The 24,481-nt window shown below is 42.4% G+C and overlaps 4 protein-coding genes and 3 non-coding genes across 7 annotated transcripts; 1 reads left to right on the forward strand and 6 right to left on the reverse strand.

Moving 5' to 3' along the window:
- Nucleotides 1–1,481: 1,481 nt before the first annotated feature.
- LOC130138853 (bHLH transcription factor RHL1-like) lies at nt 1,482–2,158 on the reverse strand. Its single transcript, XM_056314183.1, has one exon. The coding sequence runs from the start codon at nt 1,822–1,824 to the stop codon at nt 1,519–1,521; it is 306 nt and encodes a 101-aa protein (XP_056170158.1). The 5' UTR covers nt 1,825–2,158; the 3' UTR covers nt 1,482–1,518.
- A 4,806-nt stretch (nt 2,159–6,964) lies between these two features.
- LOC115688058 (6-phosphogluconate dehydrogenase, decarboxylating 2) lies at nt 6,965–8,697 on the forward strand. Its single transcript, XM_030613801.2, has one exon. It carries the CDS (start codon nt 6,980–6,982, stop codon nt 8,444–8,446), a length of 1,467 nt encoding a protein of 488 aa, XP_030469661.1. The 5' UTR covers nt 6,965–6,979; the 3' UTR covers nt 8,447–8,697.
- A 1,810-nt stretch (nt 8,698–10,507) lies between these two features.
- Nucleotides 10,508–10,599, reverse strand: LOC115688355 (small nucleolar RNA SNORD24). The gene has a single exon (XR_004006566.2). It is a non-coding gene; the product is annotated as a small nucleolar RNA SNORD24 (small nucleolar RNA).
- A 132-nt stretch (nt 10,600–10,731) lies between these two features.
- On the reverse strand, nt 10,732–10,813 carry LOC115688366 (small nucleolar RNA R12). Its single transcript, XR_004006570.1, has one exon. It is a non-coding gene; the product is annotated as a small nucleolar RNA R12 (small nucleolar RNA).
- Nucleotides 10,814–10,950: 137 nt separating this feature from the next.
- Nucleotides 10,951–11,036, reverse strand: LOC115688360 (small nucleolar RNA R12). The gene has a single exon (XR_004006568.1). It is a non-coding gene; the product is annotated as a small nucleolar RNA R12 (small nucleolar RNA).
- A 5,804-nt stretch (nt 11,037–16,840) lies between these two features.
- Nucleotides 16,841–19,003, reverse strand: LOC115683714 (zinc finger protein CONSTANS-LIKE 2). The gene is made up of 2 exons (XM_030608306.2): nt 18,158–19,003; nt 16,841–17,331 (listed from the first exon to the last, which is right to left on the reverse strand). Exons 1-2 carry the CDS (start codon nt 18,950–18,952, stop codon nt 16,972–16,974), a joined length of 1,155 nt encoding a protein of 384 aa, XP_030464166.2. The 5' UTR covers nt 18,953–19,003; the 3' UTR covers nt 16,841–16,971.
- A 4,021-nt stretch (nt 19,004–23,024) lies between these two features.
- Nucleotides 23,025–24,149, reverse strand: LOC115686644 (stress-induced protein KIN1-like). The gene is made up of 3 exons (XM_030612012.2): nt 24,005–24,149; nt 23,555–23,623; nt 23,025–23,380 (listed from the first exon to the last, which is right to left on the reverse strand). The coding sequence occupies exons 1-3, from the start codon at nt 24,062–24,064 to the stop codon at nt 23,306–23,308; spliced, it is 204 nt and encodes a 67-aa protein (XP_030467872.1). The 5' UTR covers nt 24,065–24,149; the 3' UTR covers nt 23,025–23,305.
- Nucleotides 24,150–24,481: the final 332 nt, after the last annotated feature.

Below are 24,481 nucleotides of genomic sequence, written 5' to 3' on the forward strand. Positions count from 1 at the left end.
TCATGGACACCATTATGTTTGATTGTCAATTTTTTTTTATGATGAGTAAGCCTGTCATAGGAAGGTTGGTTCCATGGGTTGGCCTACTGGTTAAAATACACAAGGAACTGTGCTTTGATGTACCAGGCAATGCTCTTGCATTTATATTGTCCTGTGTTACTAATTCGAAACATGTCAAAAGAAATCTGATAGCTAGTTCTGCCAAACATGGCGATCAGCACTAATTTTTTATAGAATGGACCCGAAAAGAGAAGGGATACGGAGGCATTTCATTCTTTGCTTGTAAGTAATTTTTTAAACTTTTTTCCCACCGTTCAACGTGGATATTTAGTATAACAGCTTGCAAATGGCCACTATTTTTCGCTCGTAACAGCAGAATATTGCAAGGGGAGAAATATACATTTAGCTCATCTTTCTAAAAGGAAGTTCGTCATTCTTTCGCGAAATTACTGCTAAGGTTGCCTGGAATTCATGCTTTGCGAAGCTGTAAGGTGTCCGGGAGGGTCAAGGGGACTCTTGCGCTTGCTTTCATTGTGTCCATGTACGCTAAAATTTAAGAGGCCGCTCATTGTATATGGTAGTATGTGTGCAGACGAGCTTGCTTTGCGGGTTTTCTTCTTCTTCTTCTGTACTAGGGGAGTTTCATGGACATTGGTTACGGTATAGTGCAGCCTCTTGAAGGCTAAGCTAATTAAAAGCAGAGGCCCGCAATCCAAAAGGTCTTCCTTCTGATTTTTACGCCTTGTCCTAGCAGGAAAGGTGGCTGCGTGCTCCGGCTTTCCGCTAGGGAGACTTGAAGGCGTGGGGTTTCCGTGTGGCCCTCCTCCACGATCCTCCTTGCTGTCGGGATCCCGTCGAAATCGTATGCATTTTTGGGATAGCTTGTACACAAAGCTCGAGCACGCGAAAACGTAAAGATTTATGGGGCGAGCTTTCCTCGCGTTTTCATTCAATGGCTAGCCCCTCCGGAAATTACATCGTGCAAAGTGTAACCATCAATAAGCAATGAGATCACAAACTTCAACTGCCTCCGAGATTTTCGGCTCCACGCTCATGGTATTTAATTGCTTACGGATAAGAGTATGAGCAGTCATAATTTTCAGAATTTCTATTAGTTTGACTTTCTTCGGACGACTCCATTTGTTGTTGTACGTCGATAACTAGCCTGGTGTCCCTTTTATTGAAGGCATCTTTGAGTACCTGAGTCAATCTTACACTGGGGCACTTATCGATCTGTAACCACGTCACTTGACTCTTTCATCGATAATTCAATCCCAACATCTCTCGCTAAACCTTGAATCATTTGTCGGTGTCAAACACATGCATTTTGTGATAACTCAAACACAAAGTTCGAGCACGCGGAAACTTAAAAGATTTACGATCTGACGGGTGAGCTTCACTCACGTTTTCATTCAATGGCTAGCCCCTCCAGAAATTACATCGTGCAAAATAAGGTAAGAACGAAAATATATTTATTCCGGCCAACTTTCCGGTCCGTGTTTCCGTACCCGGCCCGGGTCATCGCGGCTTGGAGACGGAGGCGGCATCCTTGCCGGACCTGCCGTCGAGGCCGTTGCCGAGGGCCACCGACTGGACGGTCAGGACCGACACGCTGGGGGAGGCGGGGGGCCCCTCGCCGCCGGGCCCAAGGGCGGCCGGGTTGCGGGTGCGGGCCGGGGCGCTCCTCGGCCGGTGGGACGTGGCGGAGGATATTGTGGTGGCGAGCGATATGGGCATGAGGCAGAGCCCCTTGCCCTGCAGGTACTGCATGGCCGACCCCATGTCCTCCTCCATGAGCTTGGCCACCTGGTTCTCCGCCACCATCAGGCCGTCGCCGGTCGATGACACCGCGGCCTGATGGTCGCCGTTGCTGCCGTTCCGCCCCGCTTGGATGCAGTCACCACCTCCTCCCTAGAAACAACCATCCGCTCTCATTCTTTAACGATCCAATTTGTAATTTTATACATAAAAAATGGCTGCGCATTCAATGTAAATAGAAAATTTCTCTCCATCATTGAAAAGGGTAACTAGAAATTTCCGCATTTTTTCCTATTTTCTAATTTTCCAAATAATTTCTTTTTCTATCGGGAAAAAATAGGGAGAGAAATGGAAAAATGTACCTCGGAGGACATGGCAGCCACGAGAGGAGCCACCCCGCTAGCCGCTCCGCCCCACGCGGCAAAACATGGATTCACTGTTTCTGGACTCGAGTCGACTTTTCAGGACGACCCAGCCCACCCCGAATTCAGTGATCGAGCCTCACCAATATCGTGTTGATCGAAAGGGAAGACGAACCTACAAGCCTCACCAATTGGTCAATTTGCTCATCGAAACCATATTATATAGTTTATCTCAGTACCCAATTCTAACCTTAGCTTCAGGGTATTCGCCGGAACATCTTCACTAGTAGCGGTGCCCGGGGGGACTCTTAAAGGAACTCGGCAAAATAGCCTCGAGGCCGAGGCGCGACGTCGTTCTCTGTGTAAGCATATCGTTCTATGGTTTCTAGTTGCGAACCTAATAAGTCTAACGACAGAGATCGTTTATCTTTGGGAGGTGGCTGGTATAACACCATTTGTAGGAATGATACAGTGTTAGAAAGCAATTGGGACGCCTTTAAAGTGGTTCAAAGCAGTCTATCAGGACGGCTTCGAGCGGGCCGAGGACGGACATCAGTTTGTCGACATCGGAGGTGGTCGATCGCCATCGGAGGAAGCCGCCGCGAGTCGTGCCCGAGTCGGCGGGTGTGAACTCGAAATTGAGCGCGTCTTCCGGCGTCGGACCGACGGTGGAACCACGGGGCGACAGGCAGTAGCAACACACATGGGGTGCCTTCTGTCGAGCTCGTATCGATTCGAATCTCGCGAGCCCGTGTGTTAGGCCGAACAGCTTCCTCGGTCGCTTGTCTCGACATTGAGCTGGCGGCGGCGACGCCGATGCCGTCATCTTCCGCCCTGTCGAGGGGTGGGGGATGCAGCTTGTGCCGCGACGCTCCGACAACGATGGCGAAACCACAAATGTTGGCCCCGCTCCAAGATTTTCCCTTACGCGAGCATTGCGTCACGCTTACGTGGGCAAATTGCCACTTTCCTTGACCTTTGACCATTCCATTGTAAGGAGGTCCAATCAAATCCAATTGAGAACTTGGCTAGGACCCGCCTCGCAGCCCGAACTGAAAATTTGATCTTCGTTTTTTATTTTCCCAATAAATGATTTACATGTTTTTCCCATTTTTATTTGGACTGAGGGGCCCACTCGGTATCTTTTGAAATTATTCTCACAAATTTGGGCATAAGAGCCTAAACGTGCAAAAAGGAGCTGTATAGCCTTAGCAGCATCTCGTTTATACGACATGATATCATTTGACCCAAAAAAAAGGGCGGGGCGAAAAAGGTTGGAATGGGATGCAAAAAGTCTAGATTATTCGGCCACGTGGTAAAGTAACGAAAAAAAAGTCTCATTTTTCATCTTGTGTCTCGCCTACCCTTCTTTCTCCGCCGTAGTATTTGGAAGAAAAATCTCATTGCAGCACGTAAAGAGAAGGGATAATGACACAAATGATCTATGAACTTCTATTCGATGTATAATGTGTTTCTTGAACTTTACTCAAATATGCAATGTGATTCCCGAACTTTTGATTTGTTCAATGTGGTACTTGGACTTTTAGTACATGTTCAATTTAATCTTTAAATTATGTGAAAATGTTCATTATAATCCTTCAATTAAATCAAGTTTAGGATAAAATACATGGACTAAATTGAATATGTACCAAAAATCGGGAGATCGCATTGAGCAAATCAAAAGTTCAGGGAACCACGTTGCGCATTGGAGTAAAGTTCAGGAGTCCCATCGAACAAATTGAAAGTTCATGAATCACATTGTACATCGTGCCAAAGTTCAGAGGCCATTTGTGTTAGTTTTCCTAAATGGAAAGTAAAACATAAAGTCGAAGGAGTATAAAAGTACCAAAATATAGCATCTCATCATATAGGTCGTCTTGAGTTTTTCACGGTTGTTCAGGCAAATCCTATGCCTATTTGCTTTTAAGCTCGAGCATATCTAGTTTTCTCATTTTCAATATTCTGAAAAAGCCACGGTACGAAATCGCTCCCGACACCCGAAATTGCAAATAACCCCTCGAAGTTGCGCGATTTCGCAAGATAACCCCTCGGGGGTCTGAGTTTGTTTTTGAATCCACCCCTTTGCCTTTACACAGATGGACCGCGGTGCGCGAGTTTCGTGGGGTTACATGAGAAAATAGAAAACAAGGAGGGAGTCCCTCGTACTCGCCACGTCAGCACAGTAGCGGGGCTGTCCGATGACGTGGCAAGTCCTGACCTGTTTCTAGGTTTGAGAAAATATTCGGTGGTTTGCGAGCGCTACGTCAATCACTGATGTGGCGTGCATGTTTTTTTGACTAAAGTCCAATAACAAATTTACACGTGTCTGCTCAGTTGGATTAAAAAAAAAATTTTAAGTTTCATTGTTCTTTCTTCTCCACTCATTTTCCTTCCAGATCCGGCCGTCGTCCATGGTGGCCGGCGCTCGTTCGCGGCCATGGCTTCTCTCTTCTTCATCCTTCATCCTATAGTACTGCCGGTGGTTCTCTCTTCTTGCTCCGTCCATGGCTTTGCTCACCAGATCTCGTGGAACTCGCCGCCGCTGGGCTCCGTCTTCCCAACGAAGAGCTCCATCGACAAATCTGGAGGAACTCGTTGCTGGTCCATATCCAGATGGCGATGGCGGTTCGTCCATGGCCATCGGCGTTAAGGAAGCCGTCGTCGCTCGCGGCCATGGCTCCAGATCTGAAAGTTCAGCCGAGCAAAAAACAGAGAAATGGAGAAGGCTCGTCCATGACGGCGACGGCGCACGGGAAAGATTCGGCCATGAGTTCCAATCGTGGATGTTCTTCTTTGTTTTCGTTTTCTCCCAAGCACGGGAAAGGAAACTGCCCTTCAGATTTGGCCATACCGGCTCGTCCATGGCTGCGAGCGACGGCGGTCGACTTCAGATCTGTAACTTCGTCCCCACGAACGCCACAAATACAACGGAGAGGTAGAGGGGTTGGACGCCCAACCAGTGGTCGCCTCAGATGCGGCGCCGGCAACTCCGCCTGCGAATGACAGCACGGGAGGAAGCGATCGATCGGTTTGAACCAGATGGAGGAGGAGGAAGCCATCGGCTTTGGACCAGACGGAGGAGGAGGAGGACGAGGCGCCGGCGGCAACGCAAACGGTGGGAAACCCTAGATGGAGGAGGAAAAGTGAGGTGGCCGGGCGATTTTTTCCGTTTTGTTTATGTAAATCCAAGTCAGTATATACGTGTCAGCCTGTGATTGGTTCAGGGAAAAAAAAAATGCACGCTAGCTTGCAAACCACCGAATATTTCCTCGGTGTCTAGGAAGAATATCCCCCCCTATCTATTTTCCTTTTGTCTTTTCTTTTCTTTTTTTTTGGGGGGGAGGGGGCGCACCTACCTACCGGAAGGTGGCCAAATTTGACTTGCCGACGCTCGCTCCCCTCCCCTCCCCCGTTGATCTATTAATGCCCCCCGAAGCGTTCGTTCCCTTTGCGTCTTCGCGTCGGGGGTAGTTGGTAGTTGGTTGGCCACTGTATATCTCTACGCCCCATTTCAATTCCTACCCTCCTCCTTCTCCTCCTCTCCCTGCAGCGTCTCCTCTTCAGAACCCCAGATCTTCGTTCCATTCCCCCATCTTCTTGTTCCTGGGTGTCGTTGGATCGGAGCATCACGATCCGGTCTTCAGTGCGTGCCGTCAGCCGAGACGAGAACGGGGCACATTCCTCAGGTTGGGGTGGTGGTCTCTCTTTCTTTCCCCTCTGTTCCTCCTTTTATTGCGGCCCGTCTCGCACTTTTCTAGTAATCTTAGGAAGAGGGAAATGGATGATTTCCTCAGGCTGGTTTTTTGTTTCGTTCTTTTGTCTTGTCGTGATCCGGTGTGATGATTTTGCCTGGACTGGAAATGCTTTTGTACCGCGAGTGGTTTTTCTGGGTCGGTCGAATTTGGTTGCGGTCGCGGTGAAAATTGGGGTTCTTGATCGATCGCTTAGTTTTACAAGATGGCTGCTTGGCCCAGGGGGGGATTGGTTGGGGTTTGGAATTTGCGATCTGGGTTTTTCCTGTATGAGGATCTGATCGGCTTTTGGACGGAGTTGATCCGGTGCTTGTGATTTTAAGGCGTGTAGATCTCCGTACCTGTGATTCAGCGTAACTTTTGATTTCTCCTCTGTTCTGCACGAATCTGGGGATCTTCAGATTCTTGTCCTCCAGAGAATTTTCGTAATTTGTTGTGTCTTCTACCTCTTTCTTTACTTCATTCAGCGTATTCTTTCTTTACTTCGTTTATTTCGAGGCCTTCCCGACGAGGATGGGTGCCTTTGCTCGTGATTGCTAAAGATGTCTAGATTTTTTTGGGGTTTAAATAAGAAGTTGATATTTTGAGAAGGCCCTACCAGGACAGCGGACAACAGTAGATCGGGTCACTGACACACGCACACACTCTAATTCTATTTTTCATTGTAGGACTCCTACAATTGCTTTGCCACATGAAATGTAAGAGATGCCTATTCGCTATTCTATTGGCATAGATTAAAATGCGCTTTTCTCTTCTCCACATTTAAAATTTGAAGCATTTGAACAATGGTTCTTATGGAGGATAACAATATTTGGTAGCACTCAAGGACTTATCATTGGTAGAGGCTAGTGATGCCGTTTTGTATTCACTTCCACCTACACGACAGACCAGCTGGGTACCTTGGTGATGTGGGAACCATAAAACGACCCTTGCATGTCCATTGTCATCGTGGCGACCAATGACTCTGCACGGTTTATTATATTTTCATCCAGTATAATCTGAGCAGAAAGCAAATTCGGCCGGTGAAATGAGTTGTTTACGAATTAGCTTTCTCTAGAGAGTTAACTGTAAATTTTCTTACGATATTTTGTATTGGGCAGGGAAAGAATGGCTGCCCCTTCACAACCCCCAAGAATCGGCCTTGCTGGCCTCGCTGTTATGGGCCAAAACCTAGCTCTCAACATTGCTGAGAAAGGCTTTCCAATCTCTGTCTACAATCGCACAACCTCAAAGGTTGATGAGACAGTTGAGAGAGCTAAAGTGGAAGGAGGCCTCCCTGTATATGGCTTCCATGATCCGCAAGCTTTTGTTAACTCAATTCAAAAACCTCGAGTCATCATTATGCTTGTTAAGGCTGGGGCACCTGTAGATCAAACCATTAAGACACTTTCTGCATACATGGAGGAGGGTGATTGCATAATCGATGGTGGCAATGAGTGGTATGAGAATACCGAGAGGAGAGAGAAGGCTATGGCAGAGTTGGGTTTGCTCTACCTTGGGATGGGAGTTTCTGGTGGTGAAGAGGGTGCTAGACATGGACCCTCTTTGATGCCCGGAGGATCTTTTAAGGCCTTCAAGTACATTGAAGATATTCTCCTTAAGGTGGCAGCTCAAGTTCCAGACAGTGGACCGTGTGTGACATATATCGGCAAAGGGGGATCCGGTAATTTCGTCAAGATGGTTCATAATGGTATTGAGTATGGTGATATGCAGCTCATCGCGGAGGCATATGATGTGCTGAGATCTGTCGGGAAGCTATCAAACGAGGAGCTGAAAGCTGTTTTCTCAGAATGGAACGAGGGGGAGCTTCAGAGCTTTTTGATCGAAATCACTGCTGATATATTTGGAATTAAGGATGATAAGGGTGAGGGATATTTGGTCGATAAGGTTTTGGACAAGACTGGCATGAAGGGAACAGGTAAATGGACAGTTCAGCAAGCTGCTGATTTGTCAGTCGCAGCTCCCACAATTGCGGCTTCGTTGGATTCAAGGTTCCTGAGTGGGTTAAAGGAGGAAAGGGTCAAAGCTGCCAGAGTATTCGAAGCGGGCGGTTTTGGTGATATTCTGGCGGACCAAGAAGTTGATAAGAAGAAATTGATTGACGATGTGAGGCAGGCTCTCTATGCATCGAAGATATGCAGTTACGCCCAGGGAATGAATTTGATACGTGCCAAGAGCATCGAGAAGGGATGGGACCTGACGTTGGGCGAGCTGGCTAGGATTTGGAAGGGGGGATGCATTATTCGAGCCATTTTCCTGGACAGGATTAAGAAGGCCTATGACAGGAACGCAGATCTTGCGAATCTTCTTGTGGATCCAGAGTTCGCTAAGGAGATCATCGATCGACAATCTGCTTGGCGCAGAGTGGTTAGCCTCGCTATCAACTCGGGTATCAGTGTCCCGGGTATGTCCTCCAGTCTTGCTTACTTCGACACTTACAGGAGGGCAAGAGTGCCGGCCAATCTTGTCCAGGCTCAACGTGATTACTTCGGTGCTCATACATATGAAAGGGTCGACATGGAGGGATCTTTCCATACAGAATGGTTCAAAATTGCTAAGCAATCAAAGATTTAAGCCTCCTTTCCGCTGGCGCTGAGCATGTCAGCGCTCTTATTTGTGCCAATAACTGCTTCCGAGGATGCTATTTTCTGGGCTCGTTTATTTTTCCATCGTCTTTTCACAGTAAATCCTCAATAAATAAGACATCAAGCATAGGATGTTTTGTTGCGTTACTGTTTTGGGATGTGCTTCTTCTATGATTGAGACATTAATCATTGGTGCCCATAATTTTGGGGTCTTCTACTGCTACTTTATCCTTTTAATCCCCTGCCATGCGTATCAAAGACATGTTTTATCTTTGAGTGTCTTGTTTTCCTCCGGAGAGATCATTGCAGAGATCTTGCTAAGGTATGCAATAGAATTCCCAGTGAGGATTCTGCGCCTCTCGTCGTCTTATCATCAAACAAACTCAGGAGCTAGTATTTGTTTCATCATCTTGGATCTAACCGATTGCTTTAGTGCCGAGGTAACCTTAAATTATGGACTATGGAGCAAGCTGTATCTGCAGAGTAGAAGGAACTTAAGCACAACAGCTACTGACATATGCTACAGTTGCTATTCAACCCACGCATGATCGAAATCTGGTTCTCTACATTATTCATATCCTAATAGGCAAATAATCAAATTCTGGGTTTGCTGGGTACGCATTTCAGGACCCATGTTAGGCCGATCCACCAGGTTCTCGACCCAACTGCGTCCTCAAATTTTTGGGTTCGGGGACACACATCGGGATCTCTGTAATCTAAGACTGCGTTTGGTCATTAGGATAAGAATTGAGATAGGATTGGATATAGTGGATAAAAACTTTCCCGTATAGTAATGTGAATATATCTAATCCTGTCAAGTATTTGGAACAAGGTAAGACCGGAAAATACATTAAAAAAAAATTCAATTACATTAAAAAGCAGAAAATTAGAAAAGTTAATTAAATTAAAAGACCGAAATAGAAAATTCTTAGATTCAGGGTTTGCTGGAGACGAGCAGCACCAACGTCTCCTCTGCACGGTGGTGCAAATATGAAGATTTGATACCGCAATCGTGAGAGAGGGATCTCCAGCGACCATTGGCATCGCCTCTATGTTGCGTCAGAGTGATCGAGTTCTGGCATCGCCTCTATGTTGCCTCGGAGTGATTGAGCTTGGGGTTGTTGACCATCCCGAAGAGCTTTAGCAAATCCTTCACCATCTTCGCCTCGCTTATAAATACTTAACAAGTGATCTACCAAAATCGCACCATCAAATGCGAAGAACAGAGTGTAGAACCGCAATGCTTGCTTAAGAGCTTCCTCTACTACGTTAAGTGTCCGCAATGCTATGCGATTTGCAAGTATGGTCAATCGGGCTTTTGCCATCAAATGATCGGCATCACATTTTGCTGCACTCCTTGAGGTGTGTCATCCTAAATTTGCCAGGATGCTTTGTCTTTGCATATAAGCAAATGGCCTATTCTACTTCAAACTTTTGAATTTGATAGGACAGATGTTTCTATAGGAGAAATTTATAGGTCCGTTTGGGAAGATTGTAAACAATGATTCTCATTTTGTTAAAAAAATTTCTTATAAATTTTCTTATCCATTTTGTTAATTTTTTTTATAAAATTTTCTTGTCCAATCGTCTTATCCCACTCCTCTCCCGGATTCTATATTTATCAAGTTCTGAGTACGTCCCCAAATATCATATAGGATATCAACTTATCGTTTTCATCAACTTATTATCGTTTTCATCAACTTATCACATTTGACGAGTCTTCATTTGTGTAATTTATGTATTTATTGGTATTCAAACGAGGTTGGTTTGGATTTTCTTATACCTAAATGAGTCGCATTGGAATTCATTTCCAAACTTAAATTGGATTTTATTTTTGGTTGAAAACTTAAATTGGATTGGGAACGAATTCTTTTCGCTTTTTAGGTTAACTAAGAAATTCCATGACCTAATAAAAATCGAAATTACGGAGCCCGAAAAAGGAACAAAATATTATATTGTGTTTGGAACGAAATCTTGATGCAACAAAATCTCAACAAAAATAAATCACACAACTTTTGTTTTTCATTATTAATGAAATTTTGAAAACGGAGGCCTCAGAGATCTTGGTGGTTATGGAGTCATCAGATGGGTCAAGAAACCCATCAAGAGTAGCAAATATCTTTCATCCTCACATCACCGGCCGCTCCATTTTCATCCGACCCAATTCAGTCAAAACCCCAAAAAAAAATTGATTTTTCACACTTTGCAAACTGATCAAGAACAACAACACAGACAAGAACAAGAACAAGACCATGAATGAGATCGAGTCGCACGATGTGTCAGAAGTAGCTGGTTGTTTGATATCATGTTCAACAAGAAATCATTGGGAATCCGTCTGATTCTTCTCATCATCCATCGTTCACGCAGCGACCGACCCAATTCAACCAAACACAAAAAAAAAAACTTGATTTTTCTCACTTCCAAACTGATCAAGAAACAACACAGACAAGAACAAGAACAAGAACAAGACCATGAAGGAGATCGAGCCGCACGATGTGTCAGAAGTAGCTGGTTGTTTGATATCATGTTTAACAGGAAAATCATTGGGAATCCGTCTGATTCTTCTCATCATCCATCATCGTGCAGCGACGGACCTCCTCGCGAAAAACGTTTCAATGGGTAAAAGAAAGAAACGCGCAGAAAACCAAACACCCAGTGCAGATCGATGGAAATGGGAAGGGGAATGTATCTGCCTTGTCACCGAAAAACCCAATCTTTGCAGAGGATGATCGGAGCTAAAGGCAGACGATGCATATAAGGAATGCGTATATGCATCTCATGGCGTCGCTGTCGCCTAACGATAGATTCGTTGACCCACCATGTAATCTGGGTCAAGGAATTGCAATATCAGGCTTTCGCCACAGATAGCGTCGATGATCGAATGGGAACGAACAAAGGGAAAAGGAAAGAGATGATTTTTTTGCAGGAGAGGGGACTGGGAAAGAGTGTCGAGAGCGAGAGCGCCAATGGCTGACGGCGGAGACGGAGATGGGGGAGGGATCGTCTGGAGGGGTCTTTATAATGTGGGGGCGCAACGAAGGAGGTCCGGCTAGGGTTTTTGGTCTTGGTGGGTGATTCGGACTGGATCCGATCGTGGGTCCGATCCGAAGCCTTGATGGGCTCGATGGTTCGGCCTTCGTCAGGTGGGCCTTGAGCAATTCTGGGTTTTCTCTCTGAATGTTCTTCTGTGATGACTCGAGGATGAAGGGGGTGTCATCCATCTCGATGGATCAGCAGGTGAATTCGGGCCAAAAGACGACCAAAACAAGTGAATGATCTGATGTTAAGCCTTTCTGCAACTGACTAGAAATAGAGAGAGAGCTCTAGTAGGATGTAGTAGTGTTTTGTGCCTTTTGCAATAATGACTGTTTGCAAAAGAAAAAAAAATTGGGATATGAATTTGTGTAAATTTATGAGTACTCACTCTATGAACAGCTATCTGATTGACTAGTGTTCGATTCTAGTGTGGAGATCCATTGTGTTCTCCATAACAGCAGTTTGAATGAGGCTTGTGCCAGTTGCTAGCGAAACTAGGCTGGATTGAACTTTGCTGTCCGTTGCCTTGTGCTGTCGATAGTCATGTTTTGCGGTTTTTTTTTTTTTTTCGCCCCCGATGAAGAGCATACCTTGGGATTAGACTAGGTGGGAGTGTCGATTTTGGGGCATTTACAATCTAACTAATACGCGCATGATCGACGATTATGATGCCGTTACTAGCTAGAAAGTGGCTCTGTCTTGTCAAACAAATAGTCGGTCTTAGTCAGTGCTGTTTGAACACTAATGCCAACTCTTGGCTGGAGTAGGATGATTGTTCATGGTTTCTCTTATGGGCATCGCTATGCGATTGTATGCCCTAGCTAGGGCTTACATATATTTAATCTTTGCTACGAGTTCCATGACATTTTGCAGGAGTATGTTTATATGCTGGTGACGATAATGTATTGGTTGAATTTGAGTTGAAAAAAGGTACATGCACCTTGTTCTTGTCGAATGAGTCCACCGGCCCATAAGTTTTGAGACTGGATGCATTCTTATGGGAATCCTGAGGCAAACGGTTATTCGACTAATAAGCACCCGAAGGAACTTGCTTCTGATCTAGGGAATCTTTTCCTTCCTTTTGAATCGTTAAAAATGTAAAAACTTTGTGAAGGAGCATGCAAATCCGTGTCTAGAAAGAGCTCATAGAACTGGTTTCTGATCTAGCTTTGGATTGCTACTATTTTCAGCTTTGATCATTATTCATCTTAACCATGAGAACTGATATTCTGGAAAATCAGTATAAAACTAGGAAGACTCTGCGTAGGTTTGGACATGAAGATGTGTTATGAATCTATGATGCAGTTCTCTCCTAGTTTTAAGCATAGGCGATGCAGCGATAACAACTTTTGTCAAAATACCTTGAAGGAATTCAATGAATCTCGCCAACATAAATGAATCTCGTGAACAACCAAAGAACTTACGGGATATCAGAAAAAAGTCTAAGGAGAATTATCGGGTCAACTGTGGGAAGACTTTTATTTGAAGATGTATTTGAAACAGATAGTTGTTTGCAGCAATGGCAATATTTTTTCAAAGTTTTTGAAAGCATCAAAAAAATATTGAGAAGAACCAACAAAATCGATACTTTTAGGAGAAAATACCAGTGAAGGAATTTTTCATTTTATTTTGCTATGATATAGTTTTGTTGTGCTAGGATTTTAGGCTGAGTAAATCTTAATTGTTTGCACGTACATATTCTTCAATATGTTTTATTCTTATCCGGCAGGGAAAGAACTTGTGAATCTTAATCACAGTTCGCTCATGGCCTATTCTCTGGTCAAGCATGGGATAGGAGCTATGGTGCAACGAGTACTGAATCAACATCTACTGATATTTTCACCTATTGAAGGGGACGACTGAAATAGAGAAACTAGTTCTAGGAACTTTGAAAGATTTTTCGCGCTCATGGATTGTTAGAGAGGGAGGCTTTTGTAACGTTTGTGTTTCTTTTTCCTCTTTTTGTTGCTTGGCGAGGTAATTGAGGACTGGGGTGCAAAACTTCCTAAGTCCTGGTGGCACTAATAAAGCTTCTGAAGCAGTCTCTTGCTTTCTTTGCTTGCAAATGTAATTTCTAGCTTTTCCCGTCCTTGCTATTTTCATGCATAATAGCAAAGAGTGCAGTGTGCTTTTTCTATGAACTTTAAGTACTCTTATATATACTGTTTTTAAGGTGTGGAGGTAGTTCCTAGTACAGGGAGGAGGAGAGGCTATGGTGGAGCTGGACTTATGGTGTGATGTGAATTTTGCAATATCGCTTTATTGGTGCTGTATTGCACTATGTCAAATTGATTTGTGGAAGCAGCCTGTCCCAGGAGCATATTGAGTCAGCATTGAAATCTGCACCCTTGAACACCAGTGGCTTTTACAGAGTGACCTAAACAAAGTGTTAGATGAAATTGGATTTACCTTTTTAGGCTGAAGTGGTAAATGTATTAGCAGTTGGTTGATGTTTTTACTTTCATGAGGCAGTATAATGATTGCCCAGAAATTTGAACTTCTGAAACAGCAGACTGTCATGCTTAATAGAACAGTCGTGTACAGAAAAACTTTGGTTGGAACTGTGTATATTAAATTCTTATAAGTTTCTTCTTAGAGTTAAGCTCTTGGAAATGGTGGAAATGGTAATTCATAACTGTTGTGGAGATTGATGCTTTATGAACTCTTAATAAATCCAATAAGTACCTTGTAATGTTAGAACAGGGTAGTATGCTTAAATTTCTTCTTTCACTAGCAAACTTGGGCTTTGTTCAGTCTCTATCTGGAGACATCAAGGTTGGAAATCTCAAAGTTATTACATTAATGCAGAATAAAGTGGGCCTAGTCAATCCATAATACAGTGGAAGAACCGCTCCTTAAAGCGCAAAGATAGATGCATTGTTGCGTTAAAAGCAGCAAAGGTCCATAAAGCTATAACATGCTATATAAGATGCAAAAGGGTCCATTGGCTCATTGACAGGTGAGATCATTATCACTTTTTTCCTGCTGATATTTAGTCTCTTCGGCTCATTTTCCACTGTTCTTCTCTGTTAAGGGAGTTTACAGCACTGATGCTATCAAGAGCCACCCTGCTCCGCAATCCAGTCTGGTAGTTTGCAAATGCTATTTTCATATTATTGCATAGGACTGAAATTGTTATCAATCCATGTTTATAGCTTCAAATACGGTGCCACCTTTTGGGAATTCACTATGCAAAACACATTTTGATTTATGGGTACCTCCCCTCTTCCATTATGACAGAGAGGATCTTTTGCTGATGTTTCTATGGTTATAACCCAAGATGAAGTACCTTTACAGGTGATGCTGAATATAAAGCATCTTGTGGTTGAGGATTTACTTCATATCTAGACAGTGGATGATTTTGAACCAAAAGTAGGCATTTTGATATGAAAAGTGCGCTGAGATGAGGAATTTTGTGGTCCATTTTGGCACTCTCTATTAAAGTTGTATGCGCTGTACTCGCTGCTGAGCCTGTAACTTGATATGGAACTTTATTTTCAAAATCTATTGAATGGAGAGAAATGCACCACCTGCACCGGACAAATGGAAACGCAGATATGGATTTTCTAAGGTCTTTTGAGGACCTGATCTTTAAAGAGGAAAAGTTCAGAAATGGATAATACTCAGAGCATACAAAAGGCATCAAGTGTTACAGCCGTGAAGTAGTAGCCTCCAAAAAGTTTTGTACTTTTACTTCCTTTTGAATCTAACATTATCTTTTTTTTTTGTTCTCAAATTTTTAATCGATGACAAGAAACAGCGCCACTCCTTTTTCGGCTTGACCTAAGTCCCTTAGAATCAGAATATACTGCTTTTGATGGGGCAGAATTCTCTTGGCACAAGCCGAAGAAAAGATTTTGCGTGAGCCTCAAGTTACGTAGATGATTTGAGTGTCCATATGATTTACCAGTATTTCCAGTGCCATAGGCTTCTATGATTTTTGGTAAGCATCCCACTTAGTAGAAAAACTATTCAATAGTCAGATGTCCTAGTCTGCATCCTCCAACTTCAAGGATATTTCTAATGAAATGATATCTTAGGCCTTTGCTGTATGTAGATTGTAGAACCGATACTAAGATTAACCTTTCAAGTCTAGTGTGACAAAGCTATACCCTAAGCTGCAGCCTTTGGACCTATAAGATATTCCTTCTCATTTCAGTTGATCAAGAAACAAGTAGACGCAGAAGAATGACTCCAGTAAAAGCACTACTGAAGCAGGATAATTTAAACATAGAAGTTTCATAACGACAAGCCATGATATGTAGAGGTATCCATTTGAGCCATTGCCCAGGGACGAACATTGTGCATCTGTACTTCATTAAAAGAGGCTCTCTTCTGGGGTATATTCTGTCTAATCTCTGTCATCTCTTTACAGAATTAATGGTGTATTCACCATTGCAGCTGGCGTGGAAAGCAGAGTGAAGATTCCTCATTTCATAAGGTGGAGCTTTTAGAGAAGTTTTAATTTGATGATTCTGATCTACTCAATCAGCAATAAATATCTGCCACTTGGTATGAGTATCACATGTTAAGAATCTTCCTCTTTCGGGCAGTGGGGTGTTCTGAACACTTGAGAGTTTTTTTTTTTTTTTTTTGGGGGGGTTGGGTCAGAAAAACACTTAAGAGTTGATGCAGTAAGAGTTGTGTGTGTTTCTCATTGTCGCTCCCTGGTTCAGGTGTTCTCAGAGAAGTCTTGGAAATGGCTTTTATTTAGTGAAAGGTCATTTATCCTTGTAGGGCTTAAGATTGTTAAATGGATTAACCAAATTCACATTCATTTCTGTGATATTCTTGTAGGGCTTAAGATCATCTCCTAGTACACGATGAAAATAGTTATTTGCCTTCGCCTGCAGGCTTATCTTTCAGCTCTTGCAGCATCATGTTGTCTCTTGGATGGCTATTCTACAAGTGCATATTTGACTGCTACTAGTGAGTTCACACTCTAGTGAGAGAATCCTTCTTTAAGGTACAAAAAGGATGCTGCAACGGAGACTTGAATAAAGCAGGAGAATACCATAAAGCTATTGCATAAACAAAAGGGTCTGTGGGGCTCAATACTTCAGTAGGCATGTGAGATATTTCTTACTCTTATTTCACATTTATTTCCTTTAGTCATCCTTTATGTGAGATACTATTTTCCATTCCAGTAATTTTAATCTACTTCAAAATCTTGCTCTTGCGATCTCTGGATGTGAATGTTGTTGAATTTTCTCGTTAAAAGACCACGGTTACAACTAATTGAAGAAACTTCAATTAGAGATCAACGAAAGCACTTGGATTTTTAGAAAAATATAAGTATATACAATATGGAGCTGCATAATATAGGCATTAAACCATTACAAGTGAATTAACAGAATCACCCAGCATTTATATCAATTATACGTAATAGATCAAGAAAGATACAGTATAAGCAAAAGATCTCCACTACTAGCTGCTACAACTCCAATCTGATAGTCTGATACTCATTTCACCCTGAATCTAGAATGATGGGACTATGCCATATGCATTTTCTGTCATTAGTGTTGCAGAGAACATCTGGTCGACTTCGATCTCAATGTCTGTTCTCTTGGCAAAACGTCCCTTGATCCGAGGCCTGGTTTCTGCATATGCCTTCCTTGAGGCATACCTAATTGTCTTCTCAAATTTCCTTGTCTTCTTCTTTTCTCTGTACCTCAAGACCCTAGCCTCCCTGTCCGTTGGTGAAAGTTGGGATGGCATCTGAATAGGAGGTCCCGAGAAAAGGTCAATTGTTCCTTTTGGAGGCCTTGGATGGGAGATTGAGATGTCAGTTTGAGTTGATTCTGGTACGATGCCCACATCCATGGATGAAATGCAAACCTGGTAGCATTCTCACAGAAATCACCATACAGTAATATGCAGAATAACTTAAGGAGGGGATCATGTAAACTGAACGATGATACTTTGTTAAACTTGAAAAGATGAATTCTATATGAACAAAAGGATGGAAAAGCATGACTTAAAATTGTTGCATCATGTCTGTTGCTAAGATTTTTCCTTTTACTCATGAATTAGTTGAGAAATTTCTGAGTGATTTTTCCCTCTTATTGAACATATACACATGCTTCAATGGGTGAAAATGTCTCAAAGAATTCACTGCTCATAAAAGGATATTACGTGTATCAAGGATATTAGTGCCTCTTAAGTACTTGTGATTCCTGCGCATGCATGTCTAATGTGTATGCATACTTTTGTGTGTGTCTGTAGTAGAAGGTGAAGATTCTGTGGATTATAGCTTCGCTCTTTTCTCTTTACAAAGGCAATAAAATGAGAACTTTAGTGCTCTTTTCTCTTTACAAAGGGAATAAAAAGAACACTTTTAGCCTTACCAAAAAAAAAAAAAAAAAAGAACACTTTTAGTGCTCTTTTGCTCTTTTCTCTTTACAAAGGCAATAAAAAACAGAACTTTAGTGCTCTTTTCTCTTTACAAAGGCAAAAAAATATCTTTTTAGTTGAATACCACTTGAAAGGCGATATCTCTCTATTAAATGAGGATCCAAGGATTGAATTGCTAAGAATCCAATAATTAACATAAGGATAAGGGGATTGAAGTGCCGTGTGAAGCTCCTAGGACCAAGTAATGGATGAGATGATTCATGATGCTTATTTCTGTGCATTTGATATAAATTAGCAGGAAAAGGCTTACAGCGTGGCTAAGCGATCCGGTGTAGCTGTTGGCAGCTTTGGAGGGTTCATAGTCCAAATTCAACTGAAAATTGTGTTGTTGACAGTCATTATGCTGAATGGGCACAACACTGTCACCTCCATAATTCTTCCTAGAAACACCATAATGTTGCTGCTGCTGCTGATGATGATGATGTTGGTTATACTGATCAACGTACTGATTCTCAGCGCCAGAATTGTACTCCACAAGGTCCAGGTAGTCATCAACCTCACCACCAAACATGAATCCATTAGTATGGTTATTGTTGCTCTTGACCGGATTTGTCAGCAACCATGAAGCTGCTTCATCGTCATCCTCCTCATCAATGGCTTCTTCATCCTCCGGGGCTAAAAAGCCTTCCTCAGTATCCGCTGCGTGGCCCATCACATGCCCACCAACGTTGCCAGCAGGGGGGCCGTGAAGGCACCCGGAGATCGGCAAGATGGGGACACGATGATGGCGGCGCGCGAGCGGGTTGGCTGAGTGTATGTCTGTATCGCAGGCGGTGCAGAGTGATGCTGCATCGGCCTTACAGAGGAAGGCGGCTGGGGCACGCTCGCATGCTTCGCACACCCACACGCGCTCATGGCGCGAGGCCACGCGGTTGGCTGCGTGAATACGAGCATCGCAGCTGGAGCATAGGTAAGCCAAGTCAGCCCGGCAGTACACGGTGCATGCTGCCGAGCGGCAAGTGTCACACACACGTGCCCAGCTATTACTGCTGCTACCGCCACTGCCGCCACCGCCGCCACCTCCACCTGGGCCTTCCTTCAACATATTGCTCAATGAACTCTGAAATTGGGGAGTGTATGAACTGAATGCAGTTGCAGTGGGAGGGAGGGTGGGGGTTAAGTGAAGGCCAGATGAAGAGAATCCAAGCAGTGCCACTTGGCGAGGAGTTAGTGGCCGCAAAAAGTCTTCACGTTATTTTGTGGCTGGCTGTTGTTCTTGGTGGGTCCAGGTCGAGACAAGAGGTTCTTGTTTGGGGGCCCATTTTTGCTGTTTTGGCTTTTCTCTCTAAGGTTGCGCATGACAACGATTCTGTGCCCGGGAACAGATTCTGCTCAGAAATGATTCTTTTTTATTCTGTGCCCGGAATTGATTCTGAGCATTTTAAGGCGTTTGTTAACGGCCCAAAATTCCATCCCTGGAATAGAAAAAGAATAGAAATGCGTTTGGTAACGCAACAAAATTTCTTTTTATTAATAATATTTTAAAATATTTTAATATTTCTTTCTTTTTTTTCTTTTCTTTTTTTCTTTTCCTCCTTCTTGGCCATAGCCTGCTCGCCGGACATGACCAGGTAAAATATTTTTTTTATTAAAATATATTTTTTTTAAAATATATATTTTTATTTTTTTTTGCCATGGCCTGATTGCCGGCCATGGCCGGTAAAATATTTTTTTTTAATAATATTTTTTATTAAAATATTTTATTAAAAATATACATTTTTATTTTTTGGGCCATGGCCTGGTCGCCGGCCATGGCCTGTAAAATATTTTTTTATTAATAATATTTTTTATTAAAATTATATATTTTTATTTTTTTGGCCATGGCCTGGTCGCCGGCCATGGCTGGTAAAATATTTTTTTTATTAAAATATTTTTATTAAAAATATATTTTTTTCTTTTTTTTAGCCATGCCCTGTAAAATAATTTTTTTTATTAAAAATATACATTTTTATTTTTTTTTGCCATGGCCTAGTCGCTAGCCATGGCCGGTAAAATATTTTTTTTATTAATAATATTTTTATTAAAAATATATATTTTTTATTTTTTTGCCATGGCCTGGTCACCGGCCATGGCAGGTAAAATATTTTTTTTATTAATAATATTTTTTATTAAAAATATTTTTTTTTCTTTTTTATGGCCATGGCCTGGTCGCCGGCTATGGCCGGTAAAATATTTTTTATTAAAATATTTTATTCTCGTCAGATCCGGCGAGGGTGGTCCTCGGGCCGGACATTATAAGCTAAATTAAAAACCAAGAAAAGGAAGAAGAAAAAAAAATTGATTCTCAAAATTGTTCCCAGAATCAAGAAGCTACTTTTTTTTTATTCTTGATTCTGCTCCAAAACTGATTCTGGGAATAATTTTTGACAAAATTGTGCCCAGAATCAAAAAATTAAACAAACGCATTTCTGTTCCCAAACTGATTCTGGGAACAAAAGAACAGAATCAAACACTGTTTGGCAAGTTGCCATGCGCAGCCTAAATCCCATCTATGTTGGAGGACTGTTTGGCTTCACTGTCAGAGTCACATTACGGACTGTCTTCACTGTGGGGGAGCTGCTTGACTCAGCATAGTTTTTCCTAGGCTTAGATTCTGCGTGTGCATGTGGCAGTGACGGCAGCACGCTAACTACTGGTATAGTTCTGTAGGGTTAAGTGTGAGTCCACGTTGCCATTTGTCAGGATCTAAGAGGCTTTTTGTTGCCACATTGGCAAACACATCAGCTGTGAGGTATGCTCTTCTTTACTTCCGGGCTTCTTTGTTTTCCTCTTTCCTATCTAGTCTTCTCTTCTCTCTGCAGTTTAGAGTCCCTTCTTGTGATGAATTGTACTGCAACTTTGGCACCATGTAGAAGTCATTGGCCGTAAAATTTTAGCATCTGTGGCTTAGTTAGCTTTTTTTACGGCCTCCGGTGGTTGAGCAACACAGTATACGTCCGATTAGTTTTCTGTGAACCCTCCCATTTCTAATCAAGACAGGACAAAAGTCAAGTTTGAACTATATATTAGTAGATTTAAGAAAGCGCCCTGGCTACTACTAATTGATTCGGTTAAATCAATCTAGGAGGTTGGGAACCTCTAACTCAAGTATTACCTTCAACATGTGTAAATATTATTAATTACCTAGCTCTTTTTTTGATCTTAGGTGTTTGCCAAAATGTATTAATTACAATGGAGTTCTTGCCTTAATTATGAACAATACCTCGACATCTTGTAGCTAATCTTTCTTTTGGCCATGACATACTACTGTACCTACTCTCTCTCTCTCTGTCTCTGTGCGACAATTTTTGGAGATTAGATTGCTGATAAAAATAAGCATCATGTGTGCTTGCCCTGGAGTCTGGTAAATGCATGATTGGCAGATGAATAACCTCAGCTTTTTATTCAAGGTTCTTGCCAATTGGCATACACTATTCTAGATCCAGATTAAAGGAATGGCAAGCAGGTATTATTGGCATAACATCTATGTTTGAATTCGAAAAAGCGTAGCCATCCTAAGAAGAAACTTTATATGCTTCCCTTAGAAGAGTTATTCAGTGTTAGCAAATCCTAGATTACTACTTCTCAAGTGGGCCAGAGATAATGAGAACACAACAGCAATAGGAGTGAAGCTGACCCATATCATTCTCGTGGAGCTTATGTTTCTTAATTTTTTCCTTTCAAGGTTCGATGCAGAACGTAACTTTTACTGTTCATTGAAATGCGACCCACTTAGCTCAGAAAAGTGAGCCTAAAACAGTAATCTTAAGTTTTGGTGGCATTTCCTTGTCACTCTAGGGGGTGCTGACATGGAACCAGTCGTGGCCACCATGACAGAAAGAAAAGCTGAGTTGGAGGGAGATCCAAGTTGGGGGTTGCAATTCCATCCCCCCAATAGGAAAGTGCCTAGAGGGAAGAGGAAAAAGATGAGGATGAACCACCACCACAAGTTTGACTACACTAAGGAACAAGGAGACATGATCTCTCCTGCTATGTGGCCCCTGGTCTTTTGAAAGGGCCATATTGATGATGTGCCATGGTGTTTTAGGCCTAACCAAGAGACTACTCCCTCTCTCACCTCGCAATAATCACAGTGGCTTTTGTCAAAGTCGATGATTCCCACCATGAGTCATTATTGAATGAAGCACTGCATGGGGTCCAAGAAAAACAAGGGTTTCTTTCAACCCATGTCATTTTCTTGCCTCGCTTGCCCACTAAATCACATTGATTGCTCCTGCGAGATGCCACCATGGTTGATGCAGAAGTTAAGACGAGCATTTTTCTCCTGTCCTTTTATCTTGTAGCGAATGAGGAGCCATTTTTCCGGATAAACATGTAGTGGCTACCATTTCACAGAGAAAACCAGCAGACTCTCACTGAGGATTTATCTGCTTTTGTTTCTAGTCAGTCATATGTTGTTTTCCACATATATGAGTTAGGGAAAGTGAATGTGCTGCTAATGTGACGAGAGAATAAACATAGATGCTCAGTGCAGTCCTTTTGTTTCTGGCCTAAGATTATAAAGAACCACAATTTTTTAACATAAAATATAGAACTCTATGATAAAAGGTGATCCCGACAGCTAGCGCTTCGGACATCAAGAACGCAGCCAAAGGCAAGATCGACCCTTGATTGTCCTTGAATTCTCTCGTTCAATTTTGTCAGGTCTCAGTCTTACTTGGCCAAGTTTTGGCCATTGATGTGTAAGTCGATGAGTTTAGGCTCTAATGACGATTTGCCTGTATGTAAAGACAGGCACGGGACCAGCTGACTATTTTGTCACCACTGGTATGACAAACCCTTTAATAAAACAGATAAATCTCAAAGTCTAAAAGAATGTCAATTACATCAATCAGAGACAACTTCAAGATCCTTTACTTTTTAGGCTCGTGGACAACCCTTAAAAGAAAATCTAAACACCAAATAGCGGAAGAAAAATTTTCCACATGCGGCTTTGATCTCCTTTTAAAGTGTAGAGGCTATCTTTTCAAATTATAAGTTCGTCCATAATACAAGAATACATTGATTGTCATCATGGCTGCGGAGGCAATTGTGGTTGAAATAATTCTATGGGCTTGCTGGCTCAAAATGGACAAAGTAAAAGACTGAAACCACTCACAGTTTATCTCCAGAAGATGTGAATAAACTCAGATAAAACCTTCATTGATTTAGAATATTATGAGGTGGAATCCCCGTGAACAGAGTGTTTCCACTTTCAATGAATATCAAAGAAGATAAAAACGAAAAACACAAACCCCTCCCTAATTAAGCCCCTGAACAAGGACTAAGGAGCATGTTAAGATACACATGCTCTGGAACAGGACAAGACACAAATTCCTTGGAAGTATGCCAAATTCTTATTCTAAGTGCAAAATTGGGAAAAAAAACAGGAAAAAAAAATCCATTTTCCTTTTTAGCTTCATTTGTTCATGCCAGTTGCATTCTTGACTGCATCTGCAGCATCCTGTGCCTTAGCCATCATCTGCTGTCCAGCCTGCAGATGTTAAGGAGAGTCCAGGAAATTACCCTTCAAATAAGGACTAAATCAACTATGTGTAATATGTGTGTAGAGTAACCGCATCATTAAGGCGTGCTCTCTTATGCGTTGAGGAATCGGTGAATCGAGCATTGCAACGATAGTCCTAATTTGGCAAAAAAAAAAAGTTACCTGTTGCACTGTGTCCTTAGCTGATTGAGCAGCGTTAGCGACTGAGTCCATCATTTGGTTTCCCTTTTCCTGATTTAAAGATAGACATAATCTTAGCATCGCGGTAAGACTGATCAAAGAGGACAATCAATCCGCTGGCAAACTCTTCAGTCGTATGGTTCCCACTGTATGTGCATCATGCACGTAGGGAAAATTCATTGAGCGTCAGCACTGTTTTGTTATAGACAGCACAATCAACATGCATAATCAAAATTTATCTTCAAGATGCGATCTATCTAGCCTGAATGATAATAATCGACTTGTCATGTTGATCAATGGAAACTAGAATGGCCTAATCCTTATGCTTAATGCCTTAATCACATAAATAATTACCATGCTCAAAAAAGAAATGGTATTACTGACGTGATTAAAACTATAAAGGACAGAGTGATTAAGCAAAAAAGGCCAGACCTGAGCTTGGCCCTTGGTCGCACCAGCTTGGAAGCTCATGTTGTGAGAATTGTCTGCCATTGTTTCGGATGATTTACTGAGACTCAAAACGACAAATGTTACGAACACTGATGATTAGATAGACACCAAGTTTGTGAATCATTGTAATTAGCTTGAACATTATATAGCTCTTGGATCTAGTCTCAAATCTTGACACGTGTAAATGGCAGTGCCAGGTCAAAGAGCCGAGAGCTCGCACCTGGGAGCGCCACTTGTCGCCTCATCCTTGCGACAAGGAAACATGTTTGCCTTTTGACTTGGGCCTGTTATGGAATCAGAAACTTATGCTTTGGAAGGACAAAATTCAGTTAAGACTGGGCACTTGTTCAGCTCCTATCAATACAAATCGCTCTGCTCTATTTGCATTTCACGATTAATGAAAGCTTTTCATTCCAGAATCTCTACCAGATAGAAAACATGAGCCACGAAAATTTCAAC

The sequence above is a fragment of the Syzygium oleosum genome, unplaced genomic scaffold, assembly GCF_021117445.2.
Source record: "Syzygium oleosum isolate NSW1041296 unplaced genomic scaffold, Sole_v2.1 Sole_v2.08, whole genome shotgun sequence".
In the NCBI taxonomy this organism is placed as follows: Eukaryota; Viridiplantae; Streptophyta; class Magnoliopsida; order Myrtales; family Myrtaceae; genus Syzygium; species Syzygium oleosum.

Bases quoted from the DNA above. Each gene is read 5' to 3' on its own strand.
- LOC130138853 (XM_056314183.1), bottom strand. From the start codon at position 1,824: ATGGTGGCGGAGAACCAGGTGGCCAAGCTCATGGAGGAGGACATGGGG.
- LOC115688058 (XM_030613801.2), top strand. From the start codon at position 6,980: ATGGCTGCCCCTTCACAACCCCCAAGAATCGGCCTTGCTGGCCTCGCT.
- LOC115683714 (XM_030608306.2), bottom strand. From the start codon at position 18,952: ATGTTGAAGGAAGGCCCAGGTGGAGGTGGCGGCGGTGGCGGCAGTGGC. The intron at 17,332-18,157 runs GTAAGCCTTTTC...GAATGCTACCAG, and splicing joins CCGGATCGCTTAGCCACGCT to GTTTGCATTTCATCCATGGA.
- LOC115686644 (XM_030612012.2), bottom strand. From the start codon at position 24,064: ATGGCAGACAATTCTCACAACATGAGCTTCCAAGCTGGTGCGACCAAG. The intron at 23,624-24,004 runs GTCTGGCCTTTT...TCTTTAAATCAG, and splicing joins CGACCAAGGGCCAAGCTCAG to GAAAAGGGAAACCAAATGAT. The intron at 23,381-23,554 runs GTAACTTTTTTT...TAACATCTGCAG, and splicing joins CTAAGGACACAGTGCAACAG to GCTGGACAGCAGATGATGGC.